This window comes from Octopus sinensis, linkage group LG1 (assembly GCF_006345805.1).
Source record: "Octopus sinensis linkage group LG1, ASM634580v1, whole genome shotgun sequence".
Taxonomy (NCBI): domain Eukaryota; kingdom Metazoa; phylum Mollusca; class Cephalopoda; order Octopoda; family Octopodidae; genus Octopus; species Octopus sinensis.
In genome coordinates, this window is record NC_042997.1 from 199,465,360 (window position 1) to 199,483,666 (window position 18,307).

At 32.3% G+C, this 18,307-nt stretch overlaps 1 protein-coding gene across 3 annotated transcripts in view; it reads left to right on the top strand.

The window, feature by feature from the left end:
• LOC115213196 (calcium/calmodulin-dependent 3',5'-cyclic nucleotide phosphodiesterase 1A) overlaps window positions 1-18,307 on the top strand; it is a 720,553-nt gene that overhangs the window by 613,848 nt on the left and 88,398 nt on the right. For 2 of the 3 annotated variants that reach the window (XM_036508297.1, XM_036508301.1), the window contains exon 6: window positions 11,655-11,801. The exons of the other annotated variant lie outside the window; for it this stretch is intronic. In XM_036508297.1, coding sequence (XP_036364190.1) covers window positions 11,655-11,801 — 147 coding nt within the window. The remainder of the gene's footprint in view (window positions 1-11,654; window positions 11,802-18,307) is intronic. 3 annotated transcript variants of the gene reach the window in all.

The following is an 18,307-nucleotide window of genomic DNA, read 5'->3' on the forward strand; positions in this document are numbered from 1 at the left end:
AATTTCACTTGTAAAATCTGTAGATTTGTTTTTATTGTCTTTATATATATACACACACACACACACATATATATATATATATTATCAGTAAGTTTAGTGTGGAAAGACATTCTTTCTTTCACAATAACTTGCTATTTTCTTTCTTTTTTTTAGTTGATTCCAAGCATAATTGTTTTTCTATAGTGCATGATATCTAAAGTATGAGCTTGGTGCTAGTATTTCAATAAAACTGTTAACTACTTAGCATGTGCAAATAGAACATAATAATAATAATAATATATACATATGTATATATGTGTGTGTATATATGTGTATATATATATACATGTGAATATATATATATAATATATATATATATATACATATGTGTGTGTATATATATATATACATATATATATGTGTATATATATATATATACATATATGTGTGTGTATATATGTGTATATATATATAAATATATATGTGGGTATATATATATATATGTATATACATATAAATATATACACACACACGTAAATATATATACACACACACACACACACATATGTATATATATATATATATATATATATATGTATTTGATGCTGATAAAACATTAACTACTACTTTTGCATACAAATTTTGTTATGGATGCTCGCTTCTACCCAGGAATATTTGAAAGGATTTCAGGCATTTTAAAAGTTATAATTTTCTCTCTTTTCTCTCCTGTCTTTATTTCATTCTCTTTTTTTTTGTTCCCACTCTAAAATTCATTTTAAAGATGAATTTTTTTTTCTTCTTCTAAATATTGGTTATGGTTTTATATCTTAATAGCCTAAATTATATGAATACTTTCAGTAAGAGAAACGAATGTTCAGGGGCTCAAAGCAATTTATCATTATGTAATTCTTTTACACCAAAATATTTCATATTAAAAATTTATTATTCTATTTAGATATTAAAATGAATGATTGCCTGCCATCTTTTCTCATATCATCTAATTAAACTAATGTTTTATTTTGATTTTTTTTTCTTTTGTTTTGCAATATTATGTTTCATGTATTTTAGTGCAAAAATATCATTTCTTGGATTGAATTTTAAATTTCTTCTAAAACAAATACTTGTGTGTGCGTGCGTATGTATGTACGTGTGTGTGCATGTGTGACATGTAAACACATGCATACAATTATTTTTGCTGCTCCTGTTGCTGTTGCCAAGTATCCCCTACTTGAGTAGACTTTTGCCATAGGTATAACTGATGAAACTATTAGGAACAACTGACAGATCCAGAACTCCAGGAATAAAATGTCCAGTGTATCAAAATAGGTTACACTTTTGTATTTGATCAACAATCTCACAATGATTAAGCCATAATTACTTTGGGGAAATTGTCTAAAGATTTCCTACCTGCAGTTTTCATTTTAAAGATGGTTGAGAATTTTTCTTTAAAGAAATTTAGATGCTGCAATGGACAGGTTGAGTAAACTAAGTAAAATTCTGCTTGCTGGTATAATTTTTCTCAACTGAGAAGATTTCTAAAACGCATCATTGACTGCTTTTCATTATTTTTTGCTAAATTATTTGAAGAAAAATAATTTATTCATTCCTTACTTAATTTTATAGGATATGAAGTTTTCTCTGATATAAGTGGATACACTTATTAGTTAAAATGTCTCTATGAACACATTGTTTGTGCACATATGTTAGTTTAAGCAATTGCTGTTTCAGTGGATATTTTTATTTCATTCTGTTTTAATCATGATTTAATTAAAGTTTTATATTTTGTATGTTTCTGTACAATGTTTCAACTGTGTATGTTCTTGTTAAAATCATATAAATTTATAAAATTAGTGGATATTTAAATGAGAACAAAATTCTAAAAAAGAATTTTTCATCTGTTTCTAATACAAGAGTTATTTCTAATCTAATTTGCATTATCAACATCTTATCTATTTGAATTTGATTAAAACATTTGAAGAATATTCAGAAAGGTGTGTTTATAGTAATTAAGTCCTATCATCAGATGTAAATACTTAACATTCGACTGGTTGACTTTTTCTAAAATTTAGTTTCAATTGCAAAATATTCTTTTGTATCATTAACTATAGCAAAACACTCATTAAATTAAATTTGTGTATTTTGTATTCCCTACAACTTTTAAATACATTAAATATTGGTTTTAATCGTTAGACTCTCTTAATGCATAACATTTCTCAAATAAACTCTTTAGAACTTTGTATATAACTTTGGAAAATATATAAATAACAAACTAGAGCCCATAGATATATTGTCTCCTGTCATTCTGAGTTTTCTACCACTACTACAATGATCTCTGCTTCTCAGAATTAGCTCAATAGTATATCACCTTAACCGAAATTCATCAAACATATTCATTTTCATCTCATTCTCACCCAAACTCCAGTAACCACTTTCTTAACCCACCATACCCACTAAATGTCAACTCTTTGTAGTTCCCTGCCTACGTATGCTCCTCTGGAATCATAGACTTACAGATGTTCAAACTGAACATGGAACATATCAACCTGACCAGTCTATCAGGATTATGGGTGCTGCCTCTTCTCATGACTAAAATCTTCGTAACATGTTTTTGCTTTTAAAGAGTAAATGACAATTGGTGTGCATATTAGGAACTGGTTTACATACTCTAAACAAATGAGGGCTGAGGACAGGAAGGCTTTAGGTTATATAGGATTGTTTTTGTTCAGTGTGGTGATCTTTGCTGTGCCTGGTGAGCTGGCAGAAACGTTAGCACACTGGGCAAAATGCATAGCCGTATTTCATCTGCCGTTACGTTCTGGGTTCAAATTCCGCCAAGGTCAACTTTGCCTTTCATCCTTTCGGGGTCGATAAATTAAGTACCAAGTTACGCACTGGGGTCGATGTAATCGACTTAATTCCTTTGTATCTCCTTGTTTGTCCCCTCTGTGTTTAGCCCCTTGTGGGTAGTAATGAAATATATTATGAAAGCAATAGTGAGGTGGAGTAAAGAGTTCAACCTTATTTTCAGAATAAGACAATTTTCTGTAAATAAGAGTTAGATAAATTAACTCCAGTACTTTATTAACTCTGAAAGGATTTTAATTCAGAATACAGAAAGCCAGAATAAACACCACAGCTTTTTAATGTTTCTTTCATTTTGCCATATTTACTTCGTAGTAGCAGTTTTAAAACTTGCAAACAAAATCATGAAACTGAATCAAGCAATCTGCAAATTATACCATTGCTATTTTGAAAAATCTATAACCTTTACTTTACACTGTATGTAGTAATTAAACATTAAAAAAAAAAATGAATTTTCCAATTTATAAGTAACTTTATGAAAACTGACTTGATTAAACATCAATTTTCTTAGAAACAAAGGCACGTTTATGAAAGAGCTGGATCAATGTTCTGAGAACCAATTATTATTTCCGGAAACTTTCATAAAGGAACAATCTGAAGATAATTACATTGACATTAAAAGCAGAAACAATTGAGAATATAAATTTCTGCTTTCTATTTTTAATTATTTTGTTTTGTATTAATTTGACTCAAGGAATTATTTGAATACCATTTTAGATCTACATTTCTGATATTTTCCAACAATTGTTCCATGGATTTGAATTGCATTATGTTGCTGATGTAGGCTTGAAAACGACTTATATTTATCTTCGTTCCATTCATAAATTTAACAACATTACTCCACTTTCCTTGAAATAATAAATGGTTATTGTTTTTTACTTAATTAATTTTATTAAAGTTATCTTCCATGAAGAGAAAAATATTAATTTTCATAGAAAGACCTAAAATGCAATTTCAGTTATCTTTCTAAAACTGTTCAGAAGTCTATCAGGATTTTATCAGATTAAAAAAAAGGGTAAAAAAACAAAACCAAACATTTCAATTGAATTTTATATTAATATCTCTGTTGTCTTATACTGAACAGTCTGCATGGTAAACATATTTCATTATACTAAATATAAAATATGATTTTAGAATGAAATAAGAGTGGATATAATCGAATTTGTGTTAGCTGTAAAATTAGCTGCCTTTGAAAATAAGAAAACTTTACTTAAAATCTTTTAATATATAAAAAATATATTTAGAGAAATACAAATTTGAAAGAATTAGCTTTTAAGTAATCAAAGAAGAAAATACATACATTTTGGCTTTTTTTAAATATAAATCATTTTCTTATTCTCGAAAGGTCTAAAAAACTATAAACTAGTTTTTTAGATCATTGAAACTTTATATTTTTAATGACAATTTACTAATAGAGTTCTTCTTTGATATTGCTTACATATGGCTTTACTACAGTGGCCAAGGTCTAGTTCAATATTTTTCTGTTAGCATGAAGTAAAATACTCTTATTCTTGGGTAATCCTCATTTATGTCAACTTCATTTATAATCCCACAATCCTCAATGGCAAATTGGTAGAGTCATTAAAATATCAGGTGAAATGCTTTGTATATTTTATTCTAGCTTAAGATGGTGAGCTGCCAGAAATGTTAGCACACCGGGCGAAATACTTAGTGGTATTTCATCTGCCGCTATGTTCTGAGTTCAAATTCTGCCGAGGTTGACTTTGCCTTTAATCTTTTCGGGGTCGATAAATTAAGTACCAGTAATCGACTTAATACCTATGTCTGTCCTTGTTTGTCCCCTCTATGTTTAGCCCCTTGTGGGCAATAAAGAAATAGGTATTTCGTCTGCCGTTACATTCTGAGTTCAAATTCTGCCGAGGTCAACTTTGCCTTTCATCCTTTTGGGGGTCGATAAATTAAGTACAAGTTGTGCACTGGGGTCAATGTAATCAACTTAATCCCTTTGTCTGTCCTTCTTTGTCCCCTCTATGTTTAACCCCTTGTGGGTAGTAAAGAAATAAGAAACGTTAGCACGCCAAGCGAAATGCTTAGCAGTATTTTGTGTTTTTACGTTCTGAGTTCAAATTTTGCTGAGGTTGGCTTTCATCCTTTCAGGGTCAATAAATTAAGTACCAGTTGCATACTGGGGTTTATCTAATCGACTAGACCCCTCCCCAAAATTTGGGGCCTTGTGCTTAGAATAGAAAAGAATATTTATTTCAGCTTATGTTCTGAGTTCAAATCCTGCCAAAGCCAACATTATCTTTTATCCCTTTAGGGAATCAAAGAAGAAGGTATGAATCTAGAGCAATGGCTTGGCAGAACTGTTATACCATCAGATGTGTTTACCTTGTAGTATTTATTTCAATTCTTGACATCTGAGTTCAAATCCCATCATGGTCTACTTGACTGATAGACTTAATCTGCTACATAGTTTAACACTGGTACCAGGTTCTAGGGTGCCTTTAGCTGTGTCCACTTTATTGCGGATATTCAAGCCAGATCTCAGATTTAAAGGTATCTTACCCCACTTCTCTCTCTCTCTCTCTCTCCTATCTTGGAGACCCTGTAAAGGATCTTGGGCACCACATTTTTTCCCTAATTATGCAATAACACAAAAACCCTATTATTCCATAGATCAGCTCACCATACTTCAACATTTATTCACCTCATTCTGATCTATTTATTTTTAATTTTATTTTTCATTCCATCAAAATAAACAAGATTATAATAACTTTGGTTACACTTTGATAAAATATTATTAGTGTTGAAAATGTGAGGTCAAAGGAATCTCAGAAATGGTACGCTTCGTTGTACCATCTGGTTTTGTTTTTATATATCTGGTGTTTGGATCCCTTGGCGATCAACTTTGCTTTCCTTATATCTGGGAATCTACTAATAAAATAACTACTGATAGATTACTGTAAATATCCTAATTGCTCCTAAAATACATGTGCTTCTTCATAAGAGTTAAAAATTTCCCTTTTCTATGAATTTGTGGTGAAAGCCATTATGTTCACTTTTGAGTAAGAGGTGAAACAAAAACTAGACTTAATGCTTTATTTCATATCCATATTCTCAAAAATCTCATTACTTAGATGAATAGCACTTATCACTGTGTAGTTTAGACTTGGAGGAAAAATTCTCTAATGTTTTTATGAGGCAAGACTGTTTAATTTGCAACTTCTCTGTATCCCTTGCCTGTTCATTTAACATCCATTTGGATACTCTTCCTGTTGCTGACCCAAACCTGTTCCTTAGCTATGGGTTTTGTATAAGTCACAGGTCTTCAGAAGTACAGAAAATCTATGTATCATTTCAACAAGGAACCACAGCACTGCTTTTCTCAAATGGTACCGAGTGAAATATCAACATTAGCGTATATTCACACATACATGTTTGAAAGCATGTGCTACTGTGTGTGTGTACAAGATAGGATTAATAGAGTTTCTGTTTATTAAATTCATTCACAAGACATTGGTCAGTCTGGGGAAGTTGTAGAAGACACTTGTCCAACGTACCACAACGTGGAACCAAGAAAATGCTAAATCTGGATCATATTGGACATGATTCAATGAGTAAAAAGATTTGCTCCAATGCCCCCGCTTTGGCATTTATATTATTGGGTACCCTTCTTAATGCTAATCACTTTACAGGTGCTTTTTTTCGTGGCACCAGTACTAGTAAAGTTGCCCTGAAAAAAGCTAAGATCTGCTTAAAAGAGTGAGACTGGTAGATGCTAGATGTTGTGAGGTTAAAGCACAAAAGAATGGCTGAGAACAGGATTCTTGCTGTAGAGGAGATTCATGGTCATTTTGCATTATATAAGAGCAGATTGGAGAGATCAGAATGTGGCTGGAAAGCAAGTTGAGGACGGTAGTGATAGGATGTCAAAGTGAGACCAGGTACAAAAGGGTGAAGAATAGAAACAGTTTGGATAGAAGAGCTTGGATGATGGATGGGTAGAAGTTGCAAGGGTGTATGAGATACACCATTGATGGTTAGAAGAGATGGAGTAGGAATAAGACAGTGGAGAAAGTGAACGGGGGAACAAAAGTGGATGGGTGGTCATCATTAAATATGAGTTAGAGGGATGGTACAAGGAGTGAAGAGCAGCAGAAGTAGAGATGGGAAGGAAGTGGTTCAGCAGAGAAAGGGACATGATTAGCACAGAAGGGTGATCAATGCAAAATATGTGTAGAGAGGGACAATACCATGAATGAAGAGTGAATTTCAAATGAAGTGATTGTGTAGTTAAGAAGCTAACTTTCTAACAAAAGCCACATGAGTGGGTTTGGTAGACAGAAACTGAAAGAAGCCCATCATGTATACATCATTATCCTCATCATCATCATAATTTAACATCTGCTTTTCATGTAATGGGTAGAACAATTTGATAAGGAACCAGTAAGCTGAAGGGCAGCATCAAGCTCTGTTGTCATCCTAGGAATGGTTTCTATGGTTGGATGCCCTTCCTAAAGCCAATCACTTTACAGAATATATTGGCTGCTTTTTTTTTTGTGTGCCACTGGTACTATTGAGGATACTATGTGAATTGCAACACATCTCCCACTGCTAAGACGAAGTATTTTGGAGGGGATGGTGATGGTGAGTGGTTGTATTCAAAGAGTTGAAGGCTGAGGTATGTTAGAGGGTCAAGCAGAGGTGTCTTGCTGCAGAGGAGATACATGGCTGAGGGAGAAAAGAGGAATGTAGTGATAGAGTAAACTCTCAAGGAAGGAGACTTTGAGCATAAGAGAAGACATTGCATGGGGGGGGGGGTGAGAAAGTGGATGAATTCATGGGAGTCTGAGGAAAGAGTAGACAGGGAGAAGTAGGGGTTGATGTAGTGAGTAATAAACAAAGGTGATGGTGCAGATGATGGGAAATACCAATATGTATGGAGGTAAGGTGGGAGAAATAGGAGTGGCTCAGAAAGATGAGTAGAACAGAGTAGTAGAATGAGGTGTAAAGTGGTGGAGTTGTGTGGAGGGATATATAGGGGGCTAAAGAGGTGGGTCATGATGGAAAGGCATTGAGAATGATAGACAAGTGAGGTGTATAGAATGGAATATAGCAAAAGGGAGAGAGAGAGAAAAAAGTGATTATTTGAAAGAGTGAGGGCAAGGATGATGAATGAGGGAAGCAGTTCTGGGTGGGGGTACTTTTTGGGAGAGGAGGGGATATATGTTACATCAACCCCAGTGCATAACTGGTACTTAATTTATTGACCCCGAAAGGATGAAAGGCAAAGTCGACCTCAGCAGAATTTGAACTCAGAATGTAGTGGCAGATGAAATACTGCTAAGCATTTTGCCCAGCGTGCTAACATTTCTGCCAGCTCGCCACCTTGTTAAACCATTTCAATGCTGGTTTTATTTTGAATCCTCACGTTTCTAGTTTATCACTGTGTTCTAATCATTGTAGTTACATTCTGGACAAATAATTTTACTGTAATTAAGCCTTTCTCACCTTTATGGGATATAATTTGAAATTTGTAGTGCGTTTTACCATTGTTTCCTGTAGTGTTGCAATGTGTTTGCAGTGTTTGGTGATTAAATGGTTTTAATTCCGTAAAGGTGCTTTTATATCATTAACGCTGCAGTGCAGAAGCAGAATGTTTAAATTGTTCGTCTTTGTATTTACAGAGTGTACATTTGTTGTGTTTGTGTGAAATGCTGGAACTTCTCTTTACACTAGCATTGATATTCTGTGTTATTTGCTTTTAGAAAAAAAATAAAATAAATAACAGCCACACATTGTTTTCATTAACATGATTTGTTATGGGCTTTGTTATTGCTTAAGAGAACTGTTTTGCTAATTCCCAAGTCAACTGTAATCCGGTAAACCTACGATCAAGGTTGTTTTAGCAATGACACATCACTTTAATGGTGGTGCTGTTCATTTACAACCATCACATGCAGCTACATCTAACATGTTGAGCAACCTTATAGAGGTTCTCTCGGGAATTTTGATGAATCATGTTTTATGTTTGTCCACTTTGCTGGAGTGTATTTCTGTTTTCAATAATCTTCAGATCTATTTGTGCAGAGTTGTTACTTTCACATTTCTTCCAAGCATGTAGATGTGTTAGTTGCTTCATCTATTTCTGTATTTTAAATATTGGTATTATACCTGGTATTCCAGGTATAAAGCCACCTTGCTTTTTTGGTATATCATACCCAGATTTAGATTACTTAGAATATTCACTAATATTTAAGATTGTTGGTAATAAAGTTTGCAACTGGTTTTAACATATCAAGAAACTACACAGAAGCTTTCTTCGAGTGCTTATTCCAAAACACATTTATCATATTGATTTCAAGAGCACAAGAATATCACCTCATTATCTACAACCATCCTTTATTAAAATTATAATATTATGGATTACTAACTACACCTTGGCAATGTAGATTTACAGTATTTATATATAAACTGTTTCTGACTGCTGATTGCCATCAGATATTTAATTCTTGGATATGTACATGGTCTGAGATTGAATTCAAATCAGCCAAAGACTACATAAATACTCAAGCAGATGAGGTTAATAGCGTGGAAAAATTATAATTTCAGTAACAAAACATATCAGATAATTCTATAATGTATTTAGGTTCATCGCCAGAGCAGCAAGCTGACCTTCGTGCCGATGGCATGTTAAGCACACCATTCGAGCGTGATTGTTACCGCGTCGCCTTACTAGCACTTGTGCTGGTGGCATGTGAAACATTGGAGCAAGGTTGTCGCCAGTGCCACTGGACTGGCTCCTATGCAGGTGGCACATAAAAAGCACTATTTGGGCATGGCCATTGCCAGTTCCACCAAACTGGCCCTCGTGCCGGTGGCACGTAAAAGCACCCACTAAACTCTCGGAGTGGTTGGCATTAGGAAGGGCATCCAGCTGTAGAAACACAGCCAGAACAGATTGTAGTTTGGTTCGCCAGACCTCAGTCAAATCGTCCAACCCATGCTAGCATGGAAAGCGGACATTAAATGATGATGATGATGATCTTTGTCTTAATGTCAATTTTTCTGCTCTCAAATATAGATGAGAATACAACAAAGTGGCAGCTGTAGGAGGAGTACTTGAACTCCTTTTTTTTTTTTTGCCAGATTTCTATTGAAATGCACTACATTTGTTTCAATTAGTTTTTTTAGAATAATGAAGACTTTAGAAAAATAACTGAGTCATTCTTTTCTAATATAGGCATAAAACCTCAAACTGTTGAGGGAGAGGGCCAGTTGATTAGATCGACCCAAGTATGGAGCTGGAACTTAATTTATTGACCCCGAAAGGATGAAAGGCAAAGTTAACCTTAGTGGAATTTAAACTCAGAATGTAAAGACAGACAAAATACTGCTAAGCATTTCGCCCAGCGTGCTAACGTTCCTGTCAGCTCACTGCCCTAAATAACCCAGTCATTGTTAAGATAATGTTTAGAAGAAATTAAATTGAAATTTTGATGGAAAATTTTAATTTAGATCATTTTAAAGCAAGATGTTTGTATCATAGAACCAAGGTGGACTCAGGCAGACTGGTACGAACATGGCTAAATGATCCACAGAGTCACCACTATTTTAATTCGGTTCTGCTGCTTTAGATTAGACCAGTTGCTTTCAAAGATGTAGTAAAGTAAACTGCTGCAAGATATCTCTGGGAAGAAGAAGAGCAGTCATTTCTTTTTGTGTTGGATAAAATATATATCACATATTAAAATGAACGATTGACTGCCAGGTTTCCATACACTGGTCTTGGGTAGGTGGGGTATTTTAAATCCCAGTTGTTTTTCATTCTTTTCGTGTAATCAATGGACAGACCATCTCTACCTCGTTTGTAGGAATTATACAGGTCTCGGTTCAATTCAAAAGTCCTTTGCAATTGCTCCTGATAGTTCCATAACCTGCAATGGCTTCCTCCCACCAAGTTTCTCGTCTTATTGTGTATCTAGTAGTACGCCATATGATAAGTTTTAGTTAATTTTCACTGCTTGGTTACTGCTACAAGCTTCTCTGAAAACTTGTTTCTTTGCATTTATCCAGAGAGAAAAAAAACAAACTATTTTTTCATTTTTTTTTTTAGCCAAGCTTGTACTAATAATAAGTTTAAGAGGATGGTATTCATTACATGAAAGAGCAATAGTTGTCTAATATTGACATGACTGAATTCTAAACCATATTTGTGTGCGTGTATGTATTTCGGTGAGGGATGACAGAATCAGTATGAACACAAATGCATTGTGATATTTGTTTTGTTTATTCTCCTTTATAGCTACACTGATTGTTATTCATCTTTATGCAGCTCATAGAATATGTACAAAACTAAGAAGTGCCTTTGAGGATTTTTCCCCAGTGATGTTTACCATTTATTACAAAATGGAAGAATCAAAAGTTTTTTTTTTTTTACCTCAGTGAATTTCTCAAACTTGTTTGAGGAAAATCACAAAAGCATTGAGTAAAAAATGAAATTTTCTAGATTAAGTATTTTTACTTCAAGTATTTAGAATTCTCTCTACCGCATACATAAAGGTGAAAATTCTAATATTACACTATTTCTTTTAGATTAAAATGTTCAAATGTGAATTTGAATTGTGCCAAATGTGTTGTAATTAGTTGAAGGCTTTCTTTTTCAGTATCAATAATCATACAAACCCTATGATTGCAACAGACGATACTATCATAGACGATAGTTTGATTGCACATAGATGAACGTTTATTTTATACTATGTCGTGTGCCTTCTTCATATATGTAATGTGTGTCTTATTTCTTTGTAAATAAACTTTCTCTCTTTCTTTCGTCCCTCTCATTGCCTTAGATCATCGGAAAGCTGTGCAAATGTGGATCCTACCTGCTCCTCTCAAGATAGTGCTTTACTGTCGCTGCAGTCAGCTTCTGTTCCACACCAGTCTGGCTTATCTACAAAAAAGACTTCATGGAAGCATCCTGTGCCTGTCAATAACAGGTGTTAAATGATTTTTACACTTAGCACTAACTGGTTTGAGCATCCGAATAATTCCCAACCTTAAAATATGCTGTTTCATATTACCCTCATCGAAATAATCCATGCAGTAAGGAATAGAAAACTTTAAAAAGGGATCTAACATGATAGAAATTAGGCAGAAAGCTTATGTACTGCTTAGTACATCTATTATAAGTACGGCTACTTCTATTTTGTTCTCGATGCAATTTCACTTTAAGACAGTGAAAGAGAAAGCATCTGCTGATTTTTATAAAAATGTCAGACTGTAGAGAGCAACAAACTAACTGCATTACAGCATCTATTTTTATTTCTTTCATCTCTAAGTTAAAATCCCCAAATATTCATTTTTCATTTAATTAAAGACAGGAAAATAAATAGCAGTCATATACTGGTGTCACTGGAACAGACACCTCAAAAATTGGATTTTTGATAACAAGACAAAAAGTGAATAAATTTATTTTTTTCACTTTGGATTGACTTCATTTTGCAGTTATTATATCAATAATTTCATAGATGGAAAAATTTGATTTTGTCAGTATCAAATTCCTGAAATGATTATGAACTTGCAAGAAGAAACTAAATCCAAATTGGATATGACTTCTCTATCGATATCATTGCTATATTTAAAATAGCCATCCCCAAAAATTATATGGGAAAATTAAATTTCAATAAATTTAAAAGCATTCCATTGATTGAAATAAATCTTTTAAAAGGATCAACCTTGTGTCAAATGACTGATAGGATAGTAAAGATGTTGCCTTTATAAAACCATTATGGGTGTCTTCTAAGTTGCTGGAGGAGATTAGCTAAGACAAAGACGGATAAGGCTGGTGGATAAGTGTAATTTCATTTTTTTTTTCACCCTTACTTCCTTTCTTCCCTCAGACATACAGGTTACTTCTTTATCTTTTTTTTTTCTGTCCACTTATGAAAATCGTCTTGCCATATCTTTTCATGCATGCCGGTTTGCCTGATGCATGTTTTCATAATTAACAACTTCTAAAAAACAACGTAGATTATGTACGTAGTTACTGCTGTTGCTGTCATTAATTATACTAACACCACCATAATTATTACTAAGGATATTTAACAAACACCAACTGTTATACTCACCTTATTCCCAACTCATAAAACTAACTACTTTAAATCCATGTCATGGTTCTAATATTAACTGCACTAATTCTGCATAAATCTTTTAGCTTTATTTGCACTTATTTCTATTTCAGTTTTGTGTTGTATCATTTCTGTTAGAAGATTTTTTTAGCAATTTTGTAACACATTTTTTACTTTCTTTTTCCTTTTTTTTTTTCTTCAAATAAATTATAGTTTTCCAATTTGCAGAATTCTTGAGGACTTGATGGAATTATTAACTAAATAACAAAACTTCACTTTTGTTTCCATTTCTTTCATTTAACTGATATTGGTTTCATTTTTCTTTTTGTAACTAACCAATGTGTTATTGGTTTAAGTTTTTCTTATTTGCTCAGCATGTTTATAGCTAAGTTTATATTTCTTTCTAAAAAAATATATATATATATATAAAATTAAAACTAGCTAATTTAGAAAAAATTTTACTCATACATCCGTAATTAGTCTATTATATATTACATTAAAATATAAATTGATATTTATTAGAGAATAAACATATTTATCACAGACTATTAATCCATTTGTTTTAAAACCAATAATATGTTATAGTTTGAAATAATACTTAATATAATAAATTAAAGGGATAAACTTTCTTAATACTTCAGATGTTACCTGTAATTAATTATGATTATTGTAGTAAAATTAAGCAAAGTATAAATAATTAATTTGAAAACTAGAAAAGATGGGAGAAGCAGGCATGGCTGTTTGAAGTTAGGGCTTCTGTGTGGTTTTGGACATGATCCCTGCTTGTAGCATATTAGTGAAGTGTCTTCTGCTATAATTTCATGTCAACCAAAACCTTGTAAGTTAAATTTGATTGACAGAAACTCTGTAGAAGCCTCCTGCATATATGTATTAGTGGATCCAACATCCTCAGTCCTGCACAGACTATTATGCCCAGGCCTTTCTCCACAGAATACTGCTCCCTCTGAAATCTCCTTGCACATGCCTTTCCTGTAGGTATTGATCTGGTTGAGCTGCAGCAGTTTAAACAGAATATTAACAGCATCATGCTCACCAGGTCTGGAGAGACCTGCAAAGCTCACAGGCACTACCCCTTCCTCCAGATTCAACAAGTAACATATATCATCATTTAGCATCCATTGTCCATGCTAGCATAGATTGAATGGTTTGACCAGAGCTGGTAAGCTGAGGGGCTGCACCAAACTCCAGCCTAATTTGGCACAGTTTTTACAGCCAGATGCCCTTCCTGACACCAACCACTCTGAAAGTGTAATGGGTGCTTTTATGTCACACCAGCATGGATGCCAGTTGCGTGACACCAGTATCTGCCATGACATATATACACATATATAAAACACTGCAGGATGACAGAATCAGTATGAGCAAAAATACCTTGTGATATTTGATTATGTTCTGTTTGTGCCCTCATTATATCTAGGTTGATCATGTGATTCTTTTATGTGTGGTCCATATAATATGTAAGTACTGCTGTTGATATTAGTGACAAAAGCCATTGAAGATAATGCCCCAGTATGAATACAATCCAATGAGTGAAGCCAGTAAAAGAATAGCAAATCATAGCTTATGTGATGAGTCTTTTGCCCAAAAATTTATGTTTGTAATGCTTTGAGCTTTTAGTTTATCAGCTAGATTCATTATAACCAACCATTATTAATGCTGGATAAACATTCAGCAGTTTGCTTTCATTCATGCTTTTCCAACAGATATTAGTTGTATCAGTGCTGCTTCTCTTGATGCTGGTTTGTTGTTTATAGTTTTGGTCAGCCTGAAGACCTTTGCCAAACATGTAACCAATCAAATAGTTAAGAGTTTCACTATACACAGATTACATTCCAGATAAGCAATACTCCAATGTGTTCTGAGAGACAAAGCTGTAGAGCCCTACTTTGGAGTGGCTGGGTATGTAAGGTACAATCTAGCAAACAGGGCATGTTGTATCTAATTTTCCATCCAGTCTGTTTTAGTTTGATCAAAAACTCTGCTGCTTTGTTTGTGTGGCAGGTACGTCAACAAGCTTAAGGCAGGTGAATTCAAACCATTGAAACTGTGGCTTATTTTATTGATATGAAATATATTTCTGATTTTCTAACAATTCAATTTATTCACTTTGATCTGATGGCTTTTAATAATATTATTGAATGACTTCCTTAAATGATAAAATTTGAAGTGTCTTTTCTTACTAAATACTTTGATAGACTTTGTTATACTTTATGGAGAAACATTTATTTCATTTTGATTTTTGTTCATACGTTATTATTATTATTATTATTACAATTTAATATAAATTTTCTGATCTGAATTAAATTTTCTGATACTGAACTAGTTTCATTTTCAATATATTTTTGTTTTAACTTTGTATTCCTTTAAATTTTGAGTTCATTGTTTTGGAATTAAATTCTCTTTTCCATCAGTTATTCAAATCCAATAACAAGCATAAATGTTTACACCAATTCTTTTAGCCTGCACTTTTGTCATTAAACACTATTCTTTGAAACTAAGTTTTAAAACAAATATATTTCTTTGATGAATTTCAAACTGAATGCTAATGTTAAATGAACTTAATATTACTGCTTAAGTAAAATACTGATAGGTTCCCACCATCCCAACTCTTCTTTTGTGGTGACAACTTTCCTTTTAGCCTGAATGATATCATTCTATATTTAATTTTATACGTGAAACCTCAGTTTTATTGAGAAGAAGGAGAAATAATATTTGTGATAATCATGCCATTTCAAATATCATTAAGAACATCATCAAAATCAGCTGAAATCGAATTCAGAAATGCTGAATTGTTCACTAAAACAGTTTTGCTTGACTACCTCATTTTTCACACATTGAAACATAAGAATGTAATAATTCACAAAAAAAAAAAAAAAAAATTTTAAATGTTATTTGATACCCAAATTCATCTGAAAATAAGAAATGTATGTAGCAAGCATACTATTTTAGATTGTTAATTATTTTTCAAGGATTGTGGTAAAAGATATATTTCTGTTGAGCAGAATACTGATTGTTCCCAAATATATTTTGGCAAGTTGAGAATTATAAATGGGAGTCAAGTCACGGAAACATCATTATCAAGCACCTTACGAATCTAACACCCGACACACAGTTTTAGGCTATTTTCTTTATTTGTATTCATCTAGAACCTTTATGTACTTGACCTAGGCATGATTTGAACAACTGCACCCTCACATTCTAATTTATTACTTCTGGCTGTTTTATGCCCATGCTAACTTCTGCTTTTCACCTGCACTTTGAAGTAAAAAAACCAAAAAAACTTCAAAATATTTTCATTCACCACATCAGAAACTGAGCATATACCCATTTTTAAAAACAGATATAAAATTTACTGAACAAATTCAGATTAATTAAAATTGCCAATTTAAATTTCCCTCATATAAATTGTGGCAAATTGTAATATTGTTTAATAAAATGAATGTTTTAAATTCAATGTTGAAATAATAAGTTATGTTTACTAGTCTGTTTAGTTAAGTCTTTTCTCATTAATCATTATTTATGTTTTTCAGTTCTATTTCATATTGTCTAAAACTTGTTTTCCAGGCTTTTGGGGCTTTTAGCTAGAATGCTGTGTAGAAACAATGTGTTGTGTACTAATATTATAATATCACCTATCCATATTCTTTTTTGCAATCTAATCATTATAGATTATTTTTTGTAAACACATATTTGATTACAAAACTAATTGGCACTGTGCTTTTAATCTTTTTCATGTTATTATTTGTATCATTTGTGAATTTTATGGAAGGTATAATTTGCTCATTTTTGATATTTCAGTATATATATACATATATATTTCACTGTAAGTTTAAACTAAATCTAGTATATAATTATTTTGAATGTCAACAAATGTCATAGAATGGTTTCGGTGATTCATTGAACATTGTTTTATGAAATAAACAAATACATCCACAAAGTGTGAGTGCGTACATGCGTCTATTTGAATTTTGCTCTTTAAATAAATATCTTAAAATATATTTTCTGTATAAAAACATTTTTAATATCAATAGTTAGTTTACTTTTTCAATATTAAGGAAAATTTAATTGCGGTTGTGATCTTTTTTTTTTTTTTTTTTTGATTGAATGTATTTGTCTACTAATAATATAAAATTTGAAATTATCTATTCTATATTTTTTATGATTCGTTTTAGTAGTCAGTATTGTTACAAAGAACTATTCTGTTCTTTGTAAGAACACAGAGCTGAATAAACCATTCAGCTCAGTGAATAGTTTAAAGTAATGATAAATAAATGAAAAAATAGTATCTTAGTTAGAAAGCTAGCTTTACTTGTGATAGTAATCATTTTTTAAACAGAGAAAATAACACACTCCTTGCAAAAATTAGTTAAGAATTTTAGGATGATTGAAATTCTATTTAATTTTTCTTAATGATAATTATAAGATTTATTTAAATAATTAGAATTACAAATATAAATATTTTTAATTAGATATTTCTAAATTCTTGATTTCAGTTTTATTTTATTTCTTTTTTGCATGAAGTTGTGAAAAGGATATGTGTGTATACATGTGTATGAATGTATGTATAAATGATGTCATATAGAGATAGATAGATAGATAGATAGATAGATAGATAGATAGATAGATATGATAAAAATTTATTTTATTTGTAAATGTCATATTAGAAAAAAATTCCTGTATATTATTTGATTTTAATGTCAAGTAGTTAGAATTATTTCTGACTAGCAGTATCGCCCGGCATGCTCAGGTTTGTAAGGGAAATAATATAAAGCATTTTTAGAGATTATAGCCAAAAATAGCAAAAAAATGGAAAAAAAAAAAATGATGGTAAATTTTTTTTTAGTTAAAAAAGGTGGAGTTGCGTCCCCTAGACAGTTTGTGGTTCGTGTTTCTGATTCTCGACCCATGTCGAATTTATCGATTTTTTCAGAATGGGGAACTTTTCAAAATTTCGCTGCGTTAGTTTTGAATTATGACGGGCTATGTGGTGCAGTTCATCAGAATCGGTTGAAAGCCGTGGTCAGGGTGAGGGTAAAGCAAACAGACACACAGAAACACGCACAGACAAACTGCCGTTTATATGAGAGAGATAACAAGTACACAAAAAAATTTATTTTGTTAGCATTAAATATTCATAAACACATTGATTGATTATTATCATCATTTAACATATTTTCCAGGTTAGCATGGGTTGGCTGGTTTAACAAGACCCAGTGAGTCAGTGGATTGTATCATACTCCAGTGTCTGTTTTGGTGGGGTTTCTATGGCTGGATGCCCTTCCTAATGCCAGTCATATTACATAGTTACCTCATTAGTGTTGGTACATTTTTCACAGCACCAGCACTAGTGAGGT